General features: G+C 40.3%; 2 protein-coding genes across 10 annotated transcripts in view; one reads left to right on the top strand and one right to left on the bottom strand.

Annotated features, from left to right (window-relative positions):
- The window catches only part of TMEM59 (transmembrane protein 59), a 28,174-nt gene extending 13,954 nt beyond the window's left edge, over window positions 1-14,220 (bottom strand). For 2 of the 8 annotated variants that reach the window (XM_049617131.1, XM_049617134.1), the window contains exons 1-7: window positions 13,936-14,220; window positions 9,902-9,934; window positions 8,804-8,909; window positions 6,725-6,819; window positions 3,630-3,782; window positions 1,994-2,075; window positions 1,098-1,182 (exon numbers count right to left, since the gene is read on the bottom strand). In XM_049617131.1, the coding sequence (XP_049473088.1) occupies window positions 1,098-1,182; window positions 1,994-2,075; window positions 3,630-3,782; window positions 6,725-6,819; window positions 8,804-8,909; window positions 9,902-9,934; window positions 13,936-14,124 (743 nt within the window). In that variant the 5' untranslated portion in view covers window positions 14,125-14,220. Of the gene's footprint in view, window positions 1-1,097; window positions 1,183-1,993; window positions 2,076-3,629; window positions 3,783-3,852; window positions 4,783-5,030; window positions 6,820-8,803; window positions 8,910-9,901; window positions 9,935-13,935 lie in introns of those variants that run through there. The other 6 variants (XM_049617132.1, XM_049617135.1, XM_049617133.1 and 3 more) reach the window with 4 other exon arrangements.
- Window positions 14,221-14,292: 72 nt separating this feature from the next.
- Window positions 14,293-20,061, top strand: part of TCEANC2 (transcription elongation factor A N-terminal and central domain containing 2) — a 36,126-nt gene continuing 30,357 nt past the window's right edge. For both annotated transcript variants that reach the window (XM_049617139.1, XM_049617140.1), the window contains exons 1-2: window positions 14,293-14,695; window positions 15,305-15,449. In XM_049617139.1, coding sequence (XP_049473096.1) covers window positions 15,348-15,449 — 102 coding nt within the window. In that variant the 5' untranslated portion in view covers window positions 14,293-14,695; window positions 15,305-15,347. The remainder of the gene's footprint in view (window positions 14,696-15,304; window positions 15,450-20,061) is intronic.

Genomic DNA, 20,061 nt, shown 5'->3' with positions numbered 1-20,061 from the left:
CTACTGATACCTGACAAAACCTGTCGAGAAACTATTTCTATTGTAAGAAATGAAAGAAGTGGGCAGTTTAGACTACTGCAGTGTTACACTTGAGACAGAACAGCATATACTGGAGTATACACACCGTGAGGGCAGGCATTGGTTTACCAAATGCTTTGTCTGGTGAGTAGATGATTATCAGTAAGTGCTCCAGGCCACTGTCTTTATCTTTTTTTTTTTTTTTTTTTTTTTTGGAGGGATGGAGGTGGATACAGGGGGAGAGCTCATATCAGAACTCTATGGAGGAGAAGAAGCATACATATTTTTTCCATGTTTTTATTTATTTTTGAAGGAGAGAGAGAGACAGAACATGAGTGCGGGAGAAGCAGAGAGAGGGAGACACAGAATTCAAAGCAGGCTCCAGGCTCTAAGCTGTCAGCACAGAGCCCGATGTGGGGCTCAAACTCACAAACTGTGAGATCATGACCTGAGCCGAAGCCAGGAGCTTAATCCACTGAGCCACCCAGGTGCCCCAGATGGCTATGTAGATAAAAACAAAATCCAACCCTAAACCATTCAGACATACTTTAAAGCTTATTTTAAATGTCTGGAGAAGCACATTTCTTAACGTAATAAATCAAGGAATCTTAACAAGAACAAAAATGCTTTGGTATTGTGAAAAAAAAACTACCTGCTTGGGTTTTATTATAGTAGTATATTACCTTTTAAACAAACTAAAATATCCCAAAGTACAAGTTTGGCAGGAAAAGGGTTTTAAAAAAGTTTTTTACTTTTGAGCACCTTGTATAATTTTATTTTTTCATATTTTACTTATTTATTTTGAGAGAGAGGGAGAGTGTGTGCGCGCACGAGTGGGGAGAGGCAGAAAGAGAGGGACAGAAAATCCCAAGCAGGCTCTGTGCTGTCAGTGCAGGGCCCAATGCAGGGCTCGATCTCACGTACCAGGAGATCGTGCCCTGAGCTGAAATCAAGAGGTGGACGCTTAACTGACTGAGCCCCCAGGTACCCCAAATATAATTTTAAAATAATAAAAAGGAATGCATCTGCTACAAGCCAGATTCTACCTCCTCTACATATAAATAAACAGGAATACATACAGAGAGAGACATCTCAAAAAGCCATCACTTTCTCCATCTTCAAGATAGTTCCTGTGTGTTTGAGAACTTCTCATTTGCAGATCTGCTGAAATAACAAGGTACAATTTATGATATCCTGTATCCCAAGAGCTAGCCTCAGATGACTACTCCTAGATACGTTCACTGTACAGACACCCAGTTGTTTTTAGAAGTGTAATCTGATACGTTGATAATGAATGCAAGTTCCTCTGGCACATTAAAAACCAAATGGATATTCTACCACGTTATGGATTTCCTATTTTATTTCCAAATTCTTACTGACGTTGCTTTCTGTTTAATTACATTCTGTTTAATTCTAATTACAAAATAATTCGAAAATTAATTAAATCAGTATCTAAAATAAGGTATGAGCCAGTACATTTTAAAAGGTGAGCTCAGCTTTAGGTTGATGTTTTATATTCCTGTAAGTTAAAACTTATTTCTAGTATATAAGTAAACAGAACAGGAACTCACACCTTTGGGCTGATTTCACTATTTGGTTAGCATATTAGGAAATATCACAATATCTTACTAGTTTATAGTCAAAATATCCTTCAAAGCCAATTACATGTTTTTATACTATAGGTTCTCAAAGTGTGATCCCCTGACCAGCAGCATCAACAAAATCTGGGAACTTGTTAGGAATGCAAATTCTCAGGTCCTATCCCAGATCTAGTAAATTGGAAGCTTGGGAAGTGGGGCTCAGAAATCTGTTCTAACAAGCTCTTCAGATCCTAATGCAAGCTAAAGTTTGAGAACCACTGTTTAAGAGTTATTTGTTCACTTTCTATTAGTGTAAGAATAATCATACAACTAATTCCAGACCACAACCAGATTTGCTAATGTTGTTATCCCAAGCTACTAGAAATAAAACTTACAGGACATTTTGCTTAGCGACGATTCTTTCAAATTTGTAGGCTCTTGCTCCAACTGTGGTGCATACTGGATTTCTGGCTTAGACTAAAATGATAATGAAAGCAATGAAGCCATTTGTACTTCTTATGCTTTTCTAAGTAACAAGTTCTATAACACATCATCTGTATAAACATTCGAATTGAGAAAAAGTAACAGAAGTATGGTATAAAAAATAAAACACATTTACCACAATATATTTTAATTGCACTTCCTAAACATCAGATCGAGTGCCTTGCAAAGAAACAGACAGATTTCTGGCATCATCAAGTATCTAGTCAGTTTAACTTTCTGACAGCATTAAAAAAATTAAAAAGCAGGGACAAATGACAACATACTGCATTAAATATCATACCCTGCAAAAATGAGTTCTAATTCTAGTTGAAAAAAGAATAATTTAGCAGGCTGCTGAAATTTTGGGCTACACTAGTATTACCTCTATTTTTCTCATCTGAAACATTCCATTCTTCCGTCAGTATGAGTAACTCATACATTATAGCTAAACACTCCATACTTTTCATCTTCTATGGAGCGCAGACCCCCTGGAGTGGGGGTTTCTCCATTGTAGTTACACTTGATACAAAGAAACAAAGCTAATCTCACATCCAATCAGGAATGAATGAGAGCTCTACTCTCACATTCAACTCAAGCTTTAAAAGCTAATTAGCTTTAGGACACAGAACTTATTCAAAAATTTAAAGAGAAAAAAGTCCTTCTGTGTTTTACTTATTACCAAATTATGTACAGAGGACCCAAGACTCAGGATAGTGCTAAAAATTACATGGTAGCCTTACAGTGAGCCATTCTATTAGCAATATTAAAAGGTTTACTTTATTACATGGGGTAAAGTGCCACAACATAGTTTGTGGTACATTTGAGGAATTTAAGTACCAAATTAAAAGGAAGATAGCATGGTAGGGTGTGATAATGCGCCTGAGAGCGAAAAGTGACCTGTCTTAAGTCTAATTCTGTTACCTACTGGCAGGGTGATCTTAAAAAGTTAGACTGTTTCCTTATCAATAAAATAGGGATAATACAACCTCAGGAAGGTATGCAAAGATTTGAGATAATATATGTAAATGCCTAGTACCTAAGAACCTTCAAGAAAAGCAGCTATTATCATCACATCACATGGTAAATAATGAGGTAGGAGAAAAGTTACTTCTCTAGGAGGCAATATGCTTCTTTAACAAGCTCTTACAAGAATTATGAGAAAAAGCACTATAAAAAGCTAAAAATTATGTCATATTGCTTTTCTTTAATATCCGTATGTGATATATAGACATGCCATTATTTACATTCAAAGTATATTTATTATTCTTATCTCTCATATCTAGTGGTTTCATTTCATCAATTTAACCACTATAAAATTTAGAAGACTCAGAATTCTTGTTAGATAAGGATCAGCGGGGCTTCCACAGGCTTCCAATGGGTAGACAGAAGAATAAGTCACACTGTGCCCTGATGCCCAATGTTTTAATGTAGGTCAAATTAATAATTATTATTTGATGATGTATATGGCTCTATGCCAAGACATTCATTTAAGACATGTACATTTACTCTTGTCAGTATTTAGATGAATCTCTGAAGCATAGTCATTACCTGGAATATCACTATTTTTCCATCATCAGCTTGAAGATAGAAAGTCCAGGAAGAGGTTATGAAGCTCTGTGCAGAGTCCATCATGTCACTCCAGAATGACCTTACCAGAGTTAGAGGGAAAAGTAGATGCATTTTTGGCATCAGGGACATGAGCTTCAAAAAAATAAAATAAAATCATATATTATTTTTATATATGCATATTCAAGAGAACAAACTTAATCAACATTCCTCAAATCCTGATTGAGACAGAGAATAAAAAGTTAAGTGATTCTACTAGCATTAAACTCTTAGTTATCTATGCAAATTAACTGTGATAAAGCTTAATATCCCAGGCTACTTTAATTTATCACCAAACACACATATAAACTACCTGGCACCTCTATCAGGCTTTTGAATTAGGTCCCAAAATACATTTTGGAGAATCTTAAGATTTGATTAAAAAAGGATTAGCAAGGACTCAAGAGATAGAAGGGGGAGGGAGAAATTATACCATCCTCATCTCTGATGTTTTCATGTAAAATAAATCATTCTAGGGGCGACTGGGTGGCTCAGTCAGTTAAGCATCTGACCTCAGCTCAGGTCATGATCCCACCATTTGTGAGTTCGAGCCCTGCATTGGGCTCTGTGCTGACAGCTCAGAGCCTGGAGCCTGCTTCAGATTCTGTGTCTCCCTCTCTCTCTCTCTCTCTCTTCAGATTCTGTGTCTCCCATTCTCTCTCTCTCTCTCTCTCTCTGACCCTCCCCTGCTCACACTTGCATGCACTTTCTTTCTCTCAAAAATAAATGAACATTAAAAAAATTTAAAATAAATCATTCTACAATGAACGCTGATGGAAAAGGGGAAGGAAAAAAAATCAATCAAAAGAATATATGCATAAAATGTAAGACATCTGATAATAGGGCAGGGTGAGGGGAGTATTTATGGGCTATATATATTCAGCTCCTAATATATAAGCTACTCATTTTAACATTAATTGGTTTCATGTCCCCATTCCCCCAATTCTGACTTCTTTGCTTATTTATTAGCAGCAGTGGGCCCCTCTAGAGCACAAGTATGAGATACCATTTGCTGAACTCTAGAGATAGCTTTCGTTCTGCTGTATTTCAAGAGAGGCATTACGGGGTAAGAGATCAGTTTTTAGAATCAAAAGACCTGGGGCGCCTGGGTGGCGCAGTCGGTTAAGCATCCGACTTCAGCCAGGTCACGATCTTGCGGTCCGTGAGTTCGAGCCCCGCGTCAGGCTCTGGGCTGATGGCTCGGAGCCTGGAGCCTGTTTCCGATTCTGTGTCTCCCTCTCTCTCTGCCCCTCCCCCGTTCATGCTCTGTCTCTCTCTGTCCCAAAAATAAATTAAAAAAAAAAAAAAAAAAGTTGAAAAAAAAAAAATTTAGAATCAAAAGACCTATATTCATGATCCAATTTCCCCACTAATAGCTGTGAAATCTTTCATTGATTAATTCACCAAACAAGTATTCACTGAGATTATAAATTTTAGGATATCAGGGACCATGTGTATTTTATACATCAACGTACACCTGTGTTTAATCTGTGTAATCTATATAGGACAGAGGTTAAAAATAGGGTAATACATGTCTATGGAGAGAGGCACCTAACCCAAACCAGAGTGAGGAGTGGTTAAGGCTTCACACAGGAAATGACACCTGCCCTGAATCAAGGGGATTCAATAGAAGGATGGAGAGTAGAAGAAACAGAAGCACGTAATAACTCATCATACTGTAAAAATTAAGAACTGTCCACTACGTATACAATTAAGAGAAAAAAAACGACTCTTAAAAATTAGAAAACATGTTTAACATTAATCATAATAAGAGAAACATAAATTTAAACTACCTTAAAAGTGGTACATTTTCAGGAGTCGGGGAAGGGGGGAAGGAGGAAAGGAGTGGGTAGGGGATTTCTTTTTGGGGTGATAAAAATTCCTGGAATTAGACAGTGATGATGGTTGCATAACTTTGTGAATATACTAACAACTATTGAATACTTTAGAAGGGTGAATTTTATAGTATGTGAATTATACCTTGAGTTAAAAAATTGGTAAAATTCCACAAAGAGCAAATTTGCTCTATTTCTCAAAATTAAAAATACAGATACCTCTTACTCAGCAATTCGACTGGTTTTATTCTATTCGTATAAATGTGCAAAGTAGGCAACATCGCTTATAAATGAAAAAGATTAGAAACAAGGTACATTTCCAAATAAGAGACTGCTTAAATAGACACATCTATAATGGATTATGCAGTAAAAAAAAAAAAAAAAAAATGATCAGACATTCTTTGTGTATACTTGTATTTTAAAAAAAGAAAGAATATCTGTTTCCTTGTATATGCATAAAATACCTGTCTTGGTAACACTTGCTACATTAATGGAGAAAAACTGAATGATTAAGAGATACAGGGGTACGAGAGATTTCACTACATACTCTTTTTACCTTTTGAGTTCTTTACCATGTAAGTATATTTCCTCTGAACAAATTTTTTCTAGTATGTTTGGAGGACAGAGTATGAGGGGTGGGGAAGAGAGATGACATAAGAGAGGATATCAGGAGCCAGGCTGTGATAAGTGGTTTGGACTTACTCCTGTATGTAATGGGAGGTACTGGTACTGAAGAATATAAAATAGGAGAATAACATGATGAGAGTTCCACTTAGAAAATAAACATCTGAACAAAGACTAAAGGATGGACTAGAAGCGGGTAAAGTGGGAAAATAGTTTGGAAGTTTAGTAATACAGATGAGAAATAATGATGATTTAAGTAAGGAAGTAAGGCAATGGCAGTTGGGGTGGAAAAAAATGACTCTGAACTATCAACTTCTCTGAGCCTCAGTTTTTTCATATGCAAAATGGGGATAATATAGTGGACCGAGAGAAAAAACAGAACTTTTGGAACTTTTAACAGTAAAGCATTATACAAAAGTAATTATGCAGTTGAGTTTTCTATTTGCAAACATACAATTTGTTTGCTGAAAACTAATTATAAAATATAACACTAAAATAGTATCAAGTGGGCGATAAACACTTCAATACAAGTCAGTGCAATTTAAGCAGGCAATTTTGAAAGGCAGTATTGTTTCGTACTTGTTCTTGTCTCAGTTCAGCGAATGGCAGCTGATTCTGGCAACCAAGATGGCAAGCATATTGCTCATCAGATTGGGAATATGCTTCTGTACATGCTGTAAGAGAAAAACAGTCAAATTACAAGGAAAAAGAGAGAGAGGAAAGAAGAAAAGGAGAAAGAAGGAAGAAAAGAAAAGGGGGAAGGATAGAAAAGAAGGGACTTGGCATTTTATATAAAAATTTCTTATACGTAAAAAGCATTTTATCAATATGAATTCTCAATTTGGTAATAGTAGCAAATATATTATTTTTAATAAACCCCATATCTTCTACCTCTCACATGTCTGATGTTTCGGGTATAAATCTACTGATTACACACTCAGGCTCAGGCTATACGATAACATTCATAATAAGGGAATCCTCACAGCTAAGGCTGTAAAGTGGAAAAAACACAGGTCTAGCATAAGTTTTGGCTCCATACACACTTGGCTGTGTATGTGACCTGGGCTGTGCTGTTTAACCTCTCCAACTATTGACTTCTATATTTTTAAAATGGAAATAGCATCACCTACTTCATGGAGTTGAACAAAACAATATATTTTAATGATCGACACAAATGTATGATATTACTGTAAAGAATTAGATCATTTCGCTGAGAATCAAGGGTATTCCCACGGCAAGGAAGAACAAAACAAAGCAATCAGCCTAACACCCTAAATTCTGAGAAACTGAACTTAGAAAATGTTCTATAGTAGGATTCTGAAGTTGAAATGAGTATATACCCTCTCATTTAGTTCACTAGAGCCATTTATTTCCTGTGACATAGAACACTTTACCACTATAACAATCTTTTATTTCTTTCCAACCCAGTCATGCATTTGTAATATACTTCTCAAAGGTGTTAGATCATAAACTGAGCTGCACTAAGCAAACAGAAAGATGGCCAGTTAGGACACTGAGCCATAAAAAGTAAAGTTATGATATCAAGGAGACTGGATAGGAGTCATGGCATAGTGATAGGGAGAAGAGAGGTACTTCCTGCTACACTGAGGAAACAGCATGATGTAATGAATGGAGAAAATTCCATTACAGTTCTTTAAAAAGTTAAATGTCAGTTTTGTCTCGATTACAGGCTTCTTTTATTAAACACATCTCTTTCAGCAAAAGGTAAAAACAGTGGTTTAAGAGATGACAAAGACTTTGGTTACTTCTTTTATCGGCATGACCCACAAAGAATACACTATTAAATAGTGAGTCAAAGGTCTGATTCAGTAAAAAAAACCAAAAACTTGGAGCTAAATTAACTGGCCTATGATTGAAAGGCTTTGGAAAATTATACTATCCACTGAAAAGGTAGTGATGAATTATGAGAAGGGTAATTACTACTGCATTTAAACCAAATGCTTGGTTAAACAAAGGTGTCCTATCCATAGTACAAAATAAATATTGTCTCAACAAACAGAAGTATCCCCTGCTTTTCGGAAGTTCATACCTATTTTTGCTAACCAAAAGAAATCAAAAGAGGATTTGTGCTTTTCAAAAAAGAAAGCGAAAACAGCATTCAGCAAGTGTTCCGCAGTGAACCCCCACAGAGGCAGCGCGCGCTCAAGCAGCAAGAGCGGCACCACCAACCTCCTTCCCTGAGAACAACGCTCAGCATCTCAGCGTCAGGCCACCATGGCTTTGAACTGTGTGAGCATCTGTGTTTTATCTTGATTTATTTTGTGCATCCGTTAGCAAGATGTGTCCTAAAGTATCAGAAAAGCCTAAGAGAGGTTATTTTTTGGGTCTAAAAGCACTCAAAAATTTTTCCATGTAAATTAAGGGGAATTGCTTTGCTTTATGCCATTGTGGCTTATGAAAGGTTTCATAGGAACACTCTACTTTCATACAGCGGGGACTCCTACAGATGAAATTTAAAGCCCGTGAAATTTCTAGCAGCTGCTGCTACAACCCTGACTTCATAATAATTAAAATATGCACGAAATTAGTTTAAACAATATGCTTGCCATTTTCTGAGGAAAAGACATAAAGAGCATAACATAACCCAAAGAAAGCAGAATGTTATATATTGCTGATATCATTAGCATAGCATCTTACCAGATTCACATTCCATTTTGGTCCGATTTAAATCAATTCCATCATCCACAAATTGACAAATTGAAAACAGCCTGCAACCTCTCTGACATGCATACAACTCCTCTTCCTAGGGAGTTCAAGAAGAAGGAGGATTACCAAAAAATAAAACAGTACTTTTCTCTCGGGGAAAAGAAGGTCAAAAAGAAAGCAAAGTTAGTAGGGTTTATTATAAACGGTCCAATAAAATTTTATAACTGAAAGAAATATGATAGGAGCCAGGTGATTGATACCCAAGACCTTTGCCATATAAAGAGGCTTTAGTTTCTTATTTTAAAAGTGACACCCAAGAAAAAAGCCTACCGGGTAAAAGTATCACCTTTTTCCAATATTCCAAGGTCACATTTTATGGGGAAAAAATTGGAGATAAAAACAACAGTGACATCATCAGAAATTTAGCAGAGGTGGAAATGAGTGAGCAAGTACCTTAGGATGAATAGCATACTTCTGCCACATAAATATTTATACAAATCATCAGGCTTCTCAAGAAAAAGTAGTATGACTGGCTTCACACAGCAAATAGTGTCATAAAGGCCCCCACAAAGTGAGGCACACAGCTATAAAAATGCTTACATGAAAGGGTTATTGAAACTTGGCTTACTTTAACTGAAAACACAAACAAGAGCAACAGTGTGGCATATGAGAAAGGCCTTTAGGATCAGCCAGACCTGGACTAAAATCCTCTGGGCGAGTGATGCTGCCGAAGTTACTTTACCTACTTAAACCTTAGTTTTCTCATCATAAAGGGGATAATAGCTATAAATGATCTCCAAACCCCTCAACAATGCTGGAAGATAGCTATTCCTAGTATAGTGGCTGGGACACGAATGGTTCTCAGTAAACGGTAGTAGTGTTAATCATAACAGATTTTTAAAACAAAACAACGGTTGCAGGCATCATTGTATATCTATGGGAGCTCAGGACAGGGTAGATTTTTCATTACCAGAAAATGTTAGCTGCTTAATAAGACTAATGACGATGTCTTCAATAGGTTTTTCTTAGAGGAAATATATACAGTATTTGAAACAAACCAGTACATGTGGGGGAACCCCCTCAACTTACTGTGTGATCCACTGTGTACAAATTGGCAGGCACCTAATAAGGAAGCAAACAGCATGTGCATATACCAGTTAGCAACCAATGAACACAAAGGTATGCATTTCTTTCCAGTAGAAGGATCAGTAAAATTGATGCAGCAGCAACAATCCATTAAGAAGAGATGGCTGCAGTCTAATATTAAGCAGTTGTTATCAGACGACTTTGAAGGTGGCATATATTTGGACCTCGGTTCTAGTTGCATTTACTGTTAAGGCGAAACTGAAAGAATTTTAACAATTAAGATAAATTTCATACCTGAGTAGCTTTTGCAGCTTTGGAAAAGTGGAAGAATTCTCTTATGTATTTGGAGTACACGTTTTCTTATATTGCAGAGGAAGCCTGAGCTCATTAGTAGGAGCTATATTGCATGCCATTCCATTTTCAGGTATGTTTTCTTTTGTTAAACCAAGCCAATAAGCCCTCCAGTCCCATTTTCAAAAGGGAGTATGGCATGATGAAAAGAGCCAGGGTCCAAGAATCGGCCCTGGTTTGAAGCTCAGCCTCACCACTTATTCTGTACAATCCTGGGAAGGTGACAATCTCTCTCACAGTCTGTTTCTTTGTAAGCTGGGGACAATACTCTTGAATCAATCTTATGATGGGGATTATATATTTTGTATCCACAATATCATGAATATTATGCTATACTATCTAGTAAATAGACACAACAATAATATATTCAACGAGTACCCACAATGTGCCAGGCACCATGCTAACACCTAAAGTATTATACAATATCCAGCACAGAGTAGGTACTCAGTCGGTAGCTCTTAAGAATCCTATCCCAGGGGCGCCTGGGTGGCTCAGTCGGTTGAGCATCCAACTTCGGCTCAGGTCATGATCTCACGGTCCGTGAGTTGGAGTCCGTGAGCGTCGGGCTCTGTGCTGACAGTGCAGAGCCTGGAGCCTGTTTCGGATTCTGTGTCTCCCTTTCTCTCTCTGACCCTCCCCCACTCAAGCTCTGTCTCAAAAATAAATAAACGTTAAAAAAAAAATCATATCCTTATTCCAACTGTTTCATGTACTACATAATATTATTGTTCTAAGTAAATATTTCATGCTCTATGTATCTCAAATTATTCGCAAACTAATCTAAAATATATCTCCTCTGATTTAGAGCACAAGGAAATGGTGCTCCCCACCAAAACAAATACCAGATAAATAATTAGAAGGCACTTCAATGATACTATCTATAGAATACACACATTTTCTTTCCCAGAGCTAAGTCGAGCTAACTATTCTCATTATTCAGCACCACTGATACTATAGGTACCAAACGGGTTTTATGACATATAGCAGAAGAAATAACTACCTGTTGTCATCTGTTAGGCACTGTGATAAGAGTGCCACATACATTATCTTTAATCATCACGCCAGCTCTGCAAGGTGTAAGGGTTTTGTTTTTGTTTGTTTTTTTACAGCTGACAAAATGAAGTCATGAGAAGTTAACTGATCAGCAAAAACACACAGTAAAAGTGGAGCTGGGAATGGAACACAGGTTTATATGGTTCCAGAGCCCCCACTCTGTTTAAAAACGACCAGGCTGCATGGGATGCCTGGGTGGTTCAGTTAAGCATCTCACTGCGGCTCAGGTCATGATCTTGCAGTTCGTGGGTTCAAGCCCTGGATCAGGCTCTGTGCTGACAGCTCAGAGCCTGAGCCTGCTTCAGATTCTGTGTCTCTCTCCCTTTCTCTCTACCCTCCCCCCTCGCCACTCTCTCTCTCAAAAATAAACATTAAACAACAACGACAAAAAATGACCAAGCTGGTTCTAATTAGTTTTGTTGTTAACATAGGTCTCTCCTATTTGGATCCAGACAAATGACACAATTGCACTGCTGAGGAAAGTGAAATGGTAACTACATAGTAATTTTAAAATAATTACTTACAAACAGGTAAAGTGTTCTACTTTCTTGCAACAAATAATTAATTCTGAAAAAGTCATTAAAATGACCCTATCTTCCAGTTGCACATACCAGACTAGAAAGGCTATGTGAGCTTCTAAATTCATCTCATTTCTGGTAACACACAAGGCTTTTTCCTGAACTGCAAAGCACAACAATTCAGAGGGCCAACAGAAATCAGTGAAGTAAGTAAATTAAAAATTTTGAATATAACTTTACTAATAGAAGGCAGCACACTGTAGCCAGTTTTAGGACTGAATTCCTACTACTCCACTACTTCTTGGCTATGTGGCCTTAGACAAGTCACTTAACCTTTCAGAGCCTCAACTGTAAAGCCCTACTTTGCATGCTTGTGAGAATTAGGGATAATGGGTGTAACTCTCTCATCACACTGGCTCACAGAGAGTAGGCAGTTAATAGATTTTAAGTTTGATCTAACATACAGGGAGCCAGATGACTTAGAGTTCCTGGTGAGAACAGCTTTAATAAGTAAGCAAAAATGACTTACAGATATCACATCAATTGTTAAAAATTGTTAAACTGTGGATATTATAAAAGTACCTGAAGTTTCCAGAAATGTTTACATTACTTAATTACTCTCCCAGCATTCTGGGTCACACTACAAGTTTGCTAGGAAAAGCTCAAAAAGGGGGGGAAAAAAAAACCACAACCAAACACTAGGTTACAAAATAAGTCTCCGCCCAATGCCAGGCCAAATCAGTATTAGTGAGTTTCCTCAATCTTGATGAGAGGTTTATAAGCAGAGAAGAAAGTAATGTGTTTAGGGGCAGTACATACTGATTTAAGCCTGGAAGTCAGAATTTCTCATTTCTCTCTTGATTGCTATATTAGTGTCTGACTGAAAACTTTAGGGTAATCTCTCCCACACTTTTTCTTGAAAACTGATAATCCTCATGCCATGTAAAATCCTGCAGTAGACAAGATATAGGGGAAGTGAAAGCATTTAGAGCTTCTCATTTCAAAGACCTGAAAGTATTTTGCCAATAAGAAACATCCTAAACTTCAGTAACCCTGTCCTCACGGTCACTTTGTAGTCTGAGAGAGCAAACAGGGCTAGCCACACGGTAAAGCCAACAGCACAGAAGAGATGAAGGGAAAACAAGGAGAAACAAGGCCAGAAACATGAGCAAAAGCTCTTATAAAAAAAAGCAGTGGGGGGAGGGGAGCACAGATCCAAAATTACATATGGGAAAGGGTGGGGAGTCGCCACGCAATTGACCATGTTGAGTAAACAGAGTTCCTAAACTGAGAAAAACAACTTGAGGAGTGGAATGGAATTAAAGGAAAGGCATCACAGACGGGTGCACAAGGAGTGAAAGCTGGGTCACTCCCCTCCGTAAACTGGGACCCTGACCCCCCCCCCAACCCCCGCCCCAGGGCAGTCTCATTTCTATACTCGCTCCACAAATTCCCCCTGTCTTCTGCACCGAACGGTTACGTTCTTTGAATGCAGAAACCTAACTGCTTCTTCTCTAAGCCATCCCAAAGCCCTAGTGGCAGCGTCTTGCACACAGTAATTCAACACAAGCAGAAAGCCCTTCCTGGGCGTCTCACAACTCCTAGGGCTGACTTAATACGTTTCATACCACAGTGGAATTGTCTACTTGTCGGACTCCCAGAACAGACTGTGCGCTCCCAGCCCGGAGAAGCGCTCAGTAAACATTGGTTACGAACTAAGCTTTTGTGGGTTTGCATATCTGCTCCTCCCCCGCGACCGTCCCTTAAGCTCGTTGAAGGTGAAGACCCTGCATTAATCATCCAGACCCTGCATTAATCATCCATATCCTCCTCCCCAGCCGCCTCGCAAGCTCCCAGAAGAAAGAAGTCCTGTCTTTTTCATCTTTGAGTCCCCCCAGCCCATATTATAGAGTAGATGCAGCACAAACTTCCCATTAATTACAGCAGGAGCGGGGTGTGGGGTAGAATTAGGGAAGAAAACAGGAGCTACACAGGCGGGAGACAGAGGTTGAAGGGTGTGGGTTCGACACCCAGGTTCCCAGAGCTGACAGATGTGCGGGAGAGCGGAGATGGGCAACCAGGGGAGGGTTGTAGCCCGGTTCGGACGGGCCCTACCTTGGGGTAGGTATGCAAGGGGAAGGTCAACTGACAGGCCCGGTGACAAGACGCCGTATCACCCAAGATCGAGTCAAACGCTTCAGCCGAAGCGGTCCCCGAGCCTCCGGCCAGGGCCATGGTCAGCAGCAGCAGCGGCGGGAGCCCCAGTTGGGCCCTGACCCAGAGGCTCCCCTTCGACGCCGCCATTTTGTTTCCCTCAGTCACAGCAGCTCAGCTTGTTGCTGTTTTCTTTTCAGGTTTTCCTCCGCCTTCCGGGGCCAGCCCCTTCCCCGCCCCTCAGGCCGCCGCTTCCGCCTCCGCCGTCTCCTCAGCTCCGCCCTGAGCCCACCCCGCGCCCCGAAACTGCCGCCTTCCGTCCCACCTCCAAATCTACGATCTTCTCTTAGGTTGGCAAGAAGAGATGGATCCAACCATCGCGAGGATTAGAACGAACCGGCATTCCCTGACTCCTTCCCTCCGCGGGGTACGCTGGGGGCTGTAGTTCTCCGCTGGCTAGCAGTGCACGGTGGGGCCGGGAAAGTTGATCTCGGAGAACTACAATCGCCCTGGGCGGGCCTCACCGGCTCCTTTGCAGTGCATTCTGGGGAATGTGGTTTGCTGTGGCTTGGAGACGCTTCGCTGGGTGGCGGAGCCAGTTCCGAGAAACCACGGTCGGGGAAGGAAGTGTCGGTTTAATTCTCACCCCCACGGCCCAGGCTTGGGTCCTCAGCGGGTGCGCTCTGGAAGGGTCCAGCTGCTGGCAGGACTGCTTTTCCTGGTGGGTTTCACGTCAGACCGTTGTTGGGTTCCCCTTGCTGGGCCCCTGAATGCTGAGGGTAGAGGAAGATGGTGTTTCCCTTTGCCGGGGGATCCACAACACGACAGTCCTGGTTAGGGTCTTTTGACCACCGAGCAGTACCTGGAGATGGTTGCTTGTTGTGAGGACCCTGCTGAGATATGGAGGTAGTTGTTAGTTGCTGGTTACTAGGGGGATCTTTGGAATTGTGATTATGGTGAGATAGTTGTTAATAGAGCTTCACGGGACTCGGTGGAACTTTTAATCCTGCCTCAACCTCACCTAGGTTGGAAGAAGCTTTGGAAGTCACCAGATTCAACGCCTGGCCCAATATTGGAATCCCTTGCACAGCGTGCACTTCTGAAGCTAGGCACCTCCTAACTCAGGAATTAGACTGATCGTTATATACAATTTCAGTTCATAGCAAGATATTTCTTTTCCAAGACGAAATTTTGTTTCCTGTAAATCCCACCCCAGTCCTCCTCATTGAGGAAGGCTTCCAGAGTATATAAAAGGCCATTGTGTTACTTTAGGAGCACACATCACAGCAGTTTTGATGACGTTTTAGAATCTTCCCTCTTTCTTGAGCAGAACACGCTGCAAGCACGTGAAGGTAGTTGGGAGTCCCCTAGCCATGGATAAATTCGTCATTCGAACGCCTAGAATCCAGAATAGCCCTCAGAAGAAAGATCCTGGTGCAAAGATTTACAAGCAGGCCACGATTGAATCTCTTAAGGTGAGAGGGGATATGGGACCAGAGAAAATGTGGAAAGGACTGTGATAGCAAGGTGGTGCAGGAGGAGTTCTGTGGAAGACCTGTGAATTTTCTTGCTGTTTTCTCCCCAAAGGGTTCCTGATCACTCCTAATTTATTTTCTTCATACCCTATACAGACTTCTACTTATCAAGGCCTGCATGCATTTCTGTTACTTTTCTGACTACTTTGGCTTTATGGTGTGTTTTGCTGTCTGGTAGGACAAGCCCCCTAGGTTATTATTATTTTTTTTTTTTACAAGATTTTCTGGTTTATTAGGAATGTTAAAGTACCAAATATGATTCTGTGTACTCTGTACAAACTCAGTAAGGCTGGGTGATGATACTATACTCTCCTGTCTTATTGGCTGGAACTGTATCACATGGTCTTAACAGCTACAGCTGAGACTGGGAAACAGACTATTTTGACAAGACTATTTGCAACTTTGACATGTCTGATTTCTTTTTTTTTTTTTATTTTTTTAATTTTTGAGACAGAGAGAGACAGAGCATGAATGGGGGAGGGGCAGAGAGAGAGGGAGACACAGAATCGGAAGCAGGCTCCAGGCTCTGAGCCATCAGCCCAGAGCCTGACGCGGGGCTCGAACTCACGAACCGTGAGATCGTGACCTGAGCTGAAGTCGGACGCTCAACCAACTGAGCCACCCAGGCGCCCCGACATGTCTGATTTCTGTTGGCAAAGAAGAGGCAAGGGAATAGATACAGGATAGACAACAATGCATCAGTGGACATAGGTACCCAATTAATGATCAAGTAAGAATTGTTTCACTACAAACAAACAAACGGTTGTAATTAGTTCCCTTTGCCTTCTTGAACTTCTACATTTCTGGCCTTTTCTTTTTAGTTTCCTTAACGGGCTCCTCCTCTTCCACCAGACTCCTAATATTTGTGCTCCCCAGAGCTTGTCACATTTTATGTATTTGGCCAGGGTAACCTTATTTGTCTTACGGCTTCCCACGGTGATGACTGCCAAATGTGTAGCTCCAGCCTAGGTCTCTGAAGGTGAGAGTGGGATCTGGGGCTAGAGAAAATATGCACAGGGCTATGATAGCAAGGCAGCATTCTGAGTACTTAACTTCCATACTTAGTTGGACTCCTCTTCTAGACGTGCTTCGGATTTACCAGACCCTGATTAGAAAGCAGTGCAGGGGAGTATAAACAGAAGCCTTGGTTCTTGGCCCTGTTGTGCAGCTGGGTGATCTTTAGCAAGTCATTTCTTACCTGGGATCTCAATTTGTCCTCATCTGTAAAATGTGGGGGTCGGACCATATCAGTATTTCTTCAAAGGAACATTGTTGTCATTTGGGGCAAGGTTAATTCTTCATGATTTGGAACTGTCCTGTGAATTATAGGACATTTAACATCCTTGGCTTTCAGACACTAAATGCCAACAGCACCTCCCATTGTGATAAGCAAAAATGCCCTCATGTGTTTCCAGGCAGCCCTTGGTTTAGACCTACTGAATTCTAGATCTTTAAAAGTCTCTCCTGGTCTTGGATTTCTGTGCATAATCAGATTTTTCAACTGTCTGTGTTTTATCAGAGTATTCATGGATACGTGTATACAATAGTGATTCTCAATGACGTGGTGGGCAGGATTGTGGTATCAGACTAGAAGAAAAAGAGGAGGGTAGTAATCGAACTACTCATACACTCACATACAAACACCCAGATTCTAATATACCTCCACCTGCCCCTTCTCCTCTCTGTGTCCCCACTTGGGCCTCAGTTGAGAGTCCCTGTATGTGAAGATGAGAATATGTCATGTGATGATGGAATCAGAATAAATAATAAGTGTGTATGGGGAATAACTTTCCCCTTAAATGCAGTAGCTTTTCTCTCAAACCTGTTCTTTATTCTCTTGTTTTTACTTTTAAATCCATATGCCAAGAAACTGGGACTAGAAACGTGGAAGCCCTCCTTAACTCTTTCCTCTCTTGTATCTAATTTCCAATTCTGCCTCCTAAAAGTCCTTCTCGTCTCTACATCTCCAACTTTAAATTTAAAAATCCCTCATCTAGAGCAGTGCCATGGTCTGTTAACTTGTCTCCCTGCCTTTGGCATTCTCTTTCATTCTCCCCTTCACACTGAAGCCAGAGAAATCAGTCTTAAAAAAAAAGAAAATCTGTCAGGTGACTTCCCTGCCTAACCCTTCAGCTGTTTCTCATTACCTGTCAATGAAGACATTTCTTTACTTGGCACCCAAGGCCCTCTGTGACCTGGCATCTGCCTGCTTCATCCCCTGCTGCTCTCCTTGTTTACATTCTATCCGGTGCCAACCACTCAGTTTTCCAAAGATGGTGTGCTGTTTCTTACCTCTGTACCTTTGCATATGCTGTCCTGTTTGGCTGGAATGGCCTTACGTTCTTGTCCTGGAGGCAATATAGTATGGTAATTAAGAACACAGACTCTGGGGGCACCTGGGTGGCTCAGTTGGTTAAGCAGTTGAGCTTCTGACTCTTGATTTTGGCTCAGTCGTGATCTCTAGGTTTGTGGGATCGAGCCCTGCATCAGGCTCTGCACTGATGTCATGGAACCTGCTTGGGATTCTGTCTCCCTCTCTCTCTCACCCTGCCCCACTCATGCACACGCTCTCTCTCACAAAATAAACATTTAGAAAAAAAAAGAACACAGACTCTGGAAGCAAACTGCCTAAGTTTAAATCCCAGCCATGCCAATTATTGTTTGCATGACCTTGGGCGAGTCATTTAATCTGTGTCTTTCTTCATAAAGTGGGATTAATGAACTATCTATTTTATAAGGTAGTTTTGAAGTTTGAGTGAGCCAATATATGTAAAGTACTTGGAACCGAGACTGGCACATAATAAATACTTGTGCAAGTGTTTGCTGTTATCATCAATTTATGGCCTCCAGTTTATTCACTATGACCTCGTTCAAGAGTCTCCTGTACTATGAGGCCTTTCCTGACCACCCTTCTGTCTCCCAGACAGAAAGCCAATCTAATCACTCTCTTCTCTAAGCCATCCCTGTATCTTAAACATGACCCTGTCACTGCACTCCTTTGTGCTATATTGTGTCTTTTTTAATGCTGTATCCTACTATACTCTGAGCTTCTTGAAAGACTGTGTCTGACTGATTTTTGCGTCCCTGGTACCTGGCACAGGGCTTGGTACATAGAAGATCACTGTGTATTTTTCTGAATGATCAAATGAACTAAAACACTAAAAGCCTTGGCATTGTGTATGAGACCTTGTTCTGCCCCAGTGAGCCTTCTCATCTCATCCCTTATGGCTCCCCATTCCCAGGAATGCATTCCAGCCACACCCTGTTCTTTGCTGTTCTCTGTATAAACTAGTTTCTTTCATGTCTCCAGTGATTTGACTTGATGCTGGTCCCTTTTCCTGGCAAACTTTTCTTTCTTTCTTTCTTTCTTTCTTTCTTTCTTTCTTCCTTCTTCTTTTTTTTTTTTTTTTTTATGGAGACAATGCTTCTCATTGGTGAACCCACTCAAGTGCGACTTTCCTTGTGAATCCTAGATTATAAGTTTAATGAGTACAGGGACCTTGGGTATTTTATTTACCTCCTGTCACAGTGCTTGGCATATATTAAGTGGTTAAATAAGTGAGTGTTGAAGTGCTTTCTGAGTCCTTTGGAGGGAATTGTCCTTCCCTCTTCAATACTGTCTCAGCACTTTCTTCAAATATCCTCATAGCACGTACCTTACTGTATTGTGATGATCAGATTACCTGTACTTTTCCCCAGTCTACTATGAATTCCTGAGCACTGAGACCACAGTGTCTTATTATGTTCTGATTCTGCTCCAAGACCTAACACAGTGCCTGCATGTAAAAATTTATTGACTAAATAATAATCATTCTTATTTGGGGATGCCCTTGCAGGGTCTGTATAGTAAACTATTTAACAAATATTATTACAAAACAACTTCATGCCCAGCACTATGCTAGATACTCCAGGGAACATAAAAGAAATTAAAATTTTTTTTCTAAATGTCGATTTATTTTTAAGAGAGAGAGAGAGAGACAGAGCACAAGCAGGGGGGAGGGGAAGAGAGAGAGAGAGAGGGAGACACAGGATCTGGAGCAGGCTCCCAGCTGTCATCACAGAGCCTGATGCAGGGCTCGAACTCACAAATCGTGAGATCATGACCTGAGCTGAAGTGGGATGCTTAACCGACTGAGCCACCCAGGTGCCCCCATAAAAGAAATTTAAGATGAAAGTATGAACCAACCCTCATGGGACTTCCTATTGGAGGATCATATTATAAGAAATTAATAAGTAATGATAGAAAATCATATGTGATCCATTACAAAACTGTTGTTTAGACAGTAAAGGTTAAGAGATAAGAGGAGAGAGCTCAGTGTCTGTTTTAGTGCTCAGAGCACCTTAAAGATTTGAAAAGATTTGGCGACGTAGAGGGAAGTAGTGACGTATAACCACTTAATAATAAGTAGTACTTGCCGCTCTCTTCCCTTTGTCCGCGCACACATGCTTGCTTTATGTATACACAATGACAAATTAAAAACAAGTTGAGTTAAATTTGCATTTTAAAGACATCTACTCTACCAAGTAACTTATTCCCACATACCAGTGTCAC

Source organism: Panthera uncia, assembly GCF_023721935.1.
Source record: "Panthera uncia isolate 11264 chromosome C1 unlocalized genomic scaffold, Puncia_PCG_1.0 HiC_scaffold_4, whole genome shotgun sequence".
NCBI lineage: Eukaryota > Metazoa > Chordata > Mammalia > Carnivora > Felidae > Panthera > Panthera uncia.
Note: the sequence above shows the minus strand (reverse complement) of the source record. Positions and strands in the feature narration are given on the sequence as shown.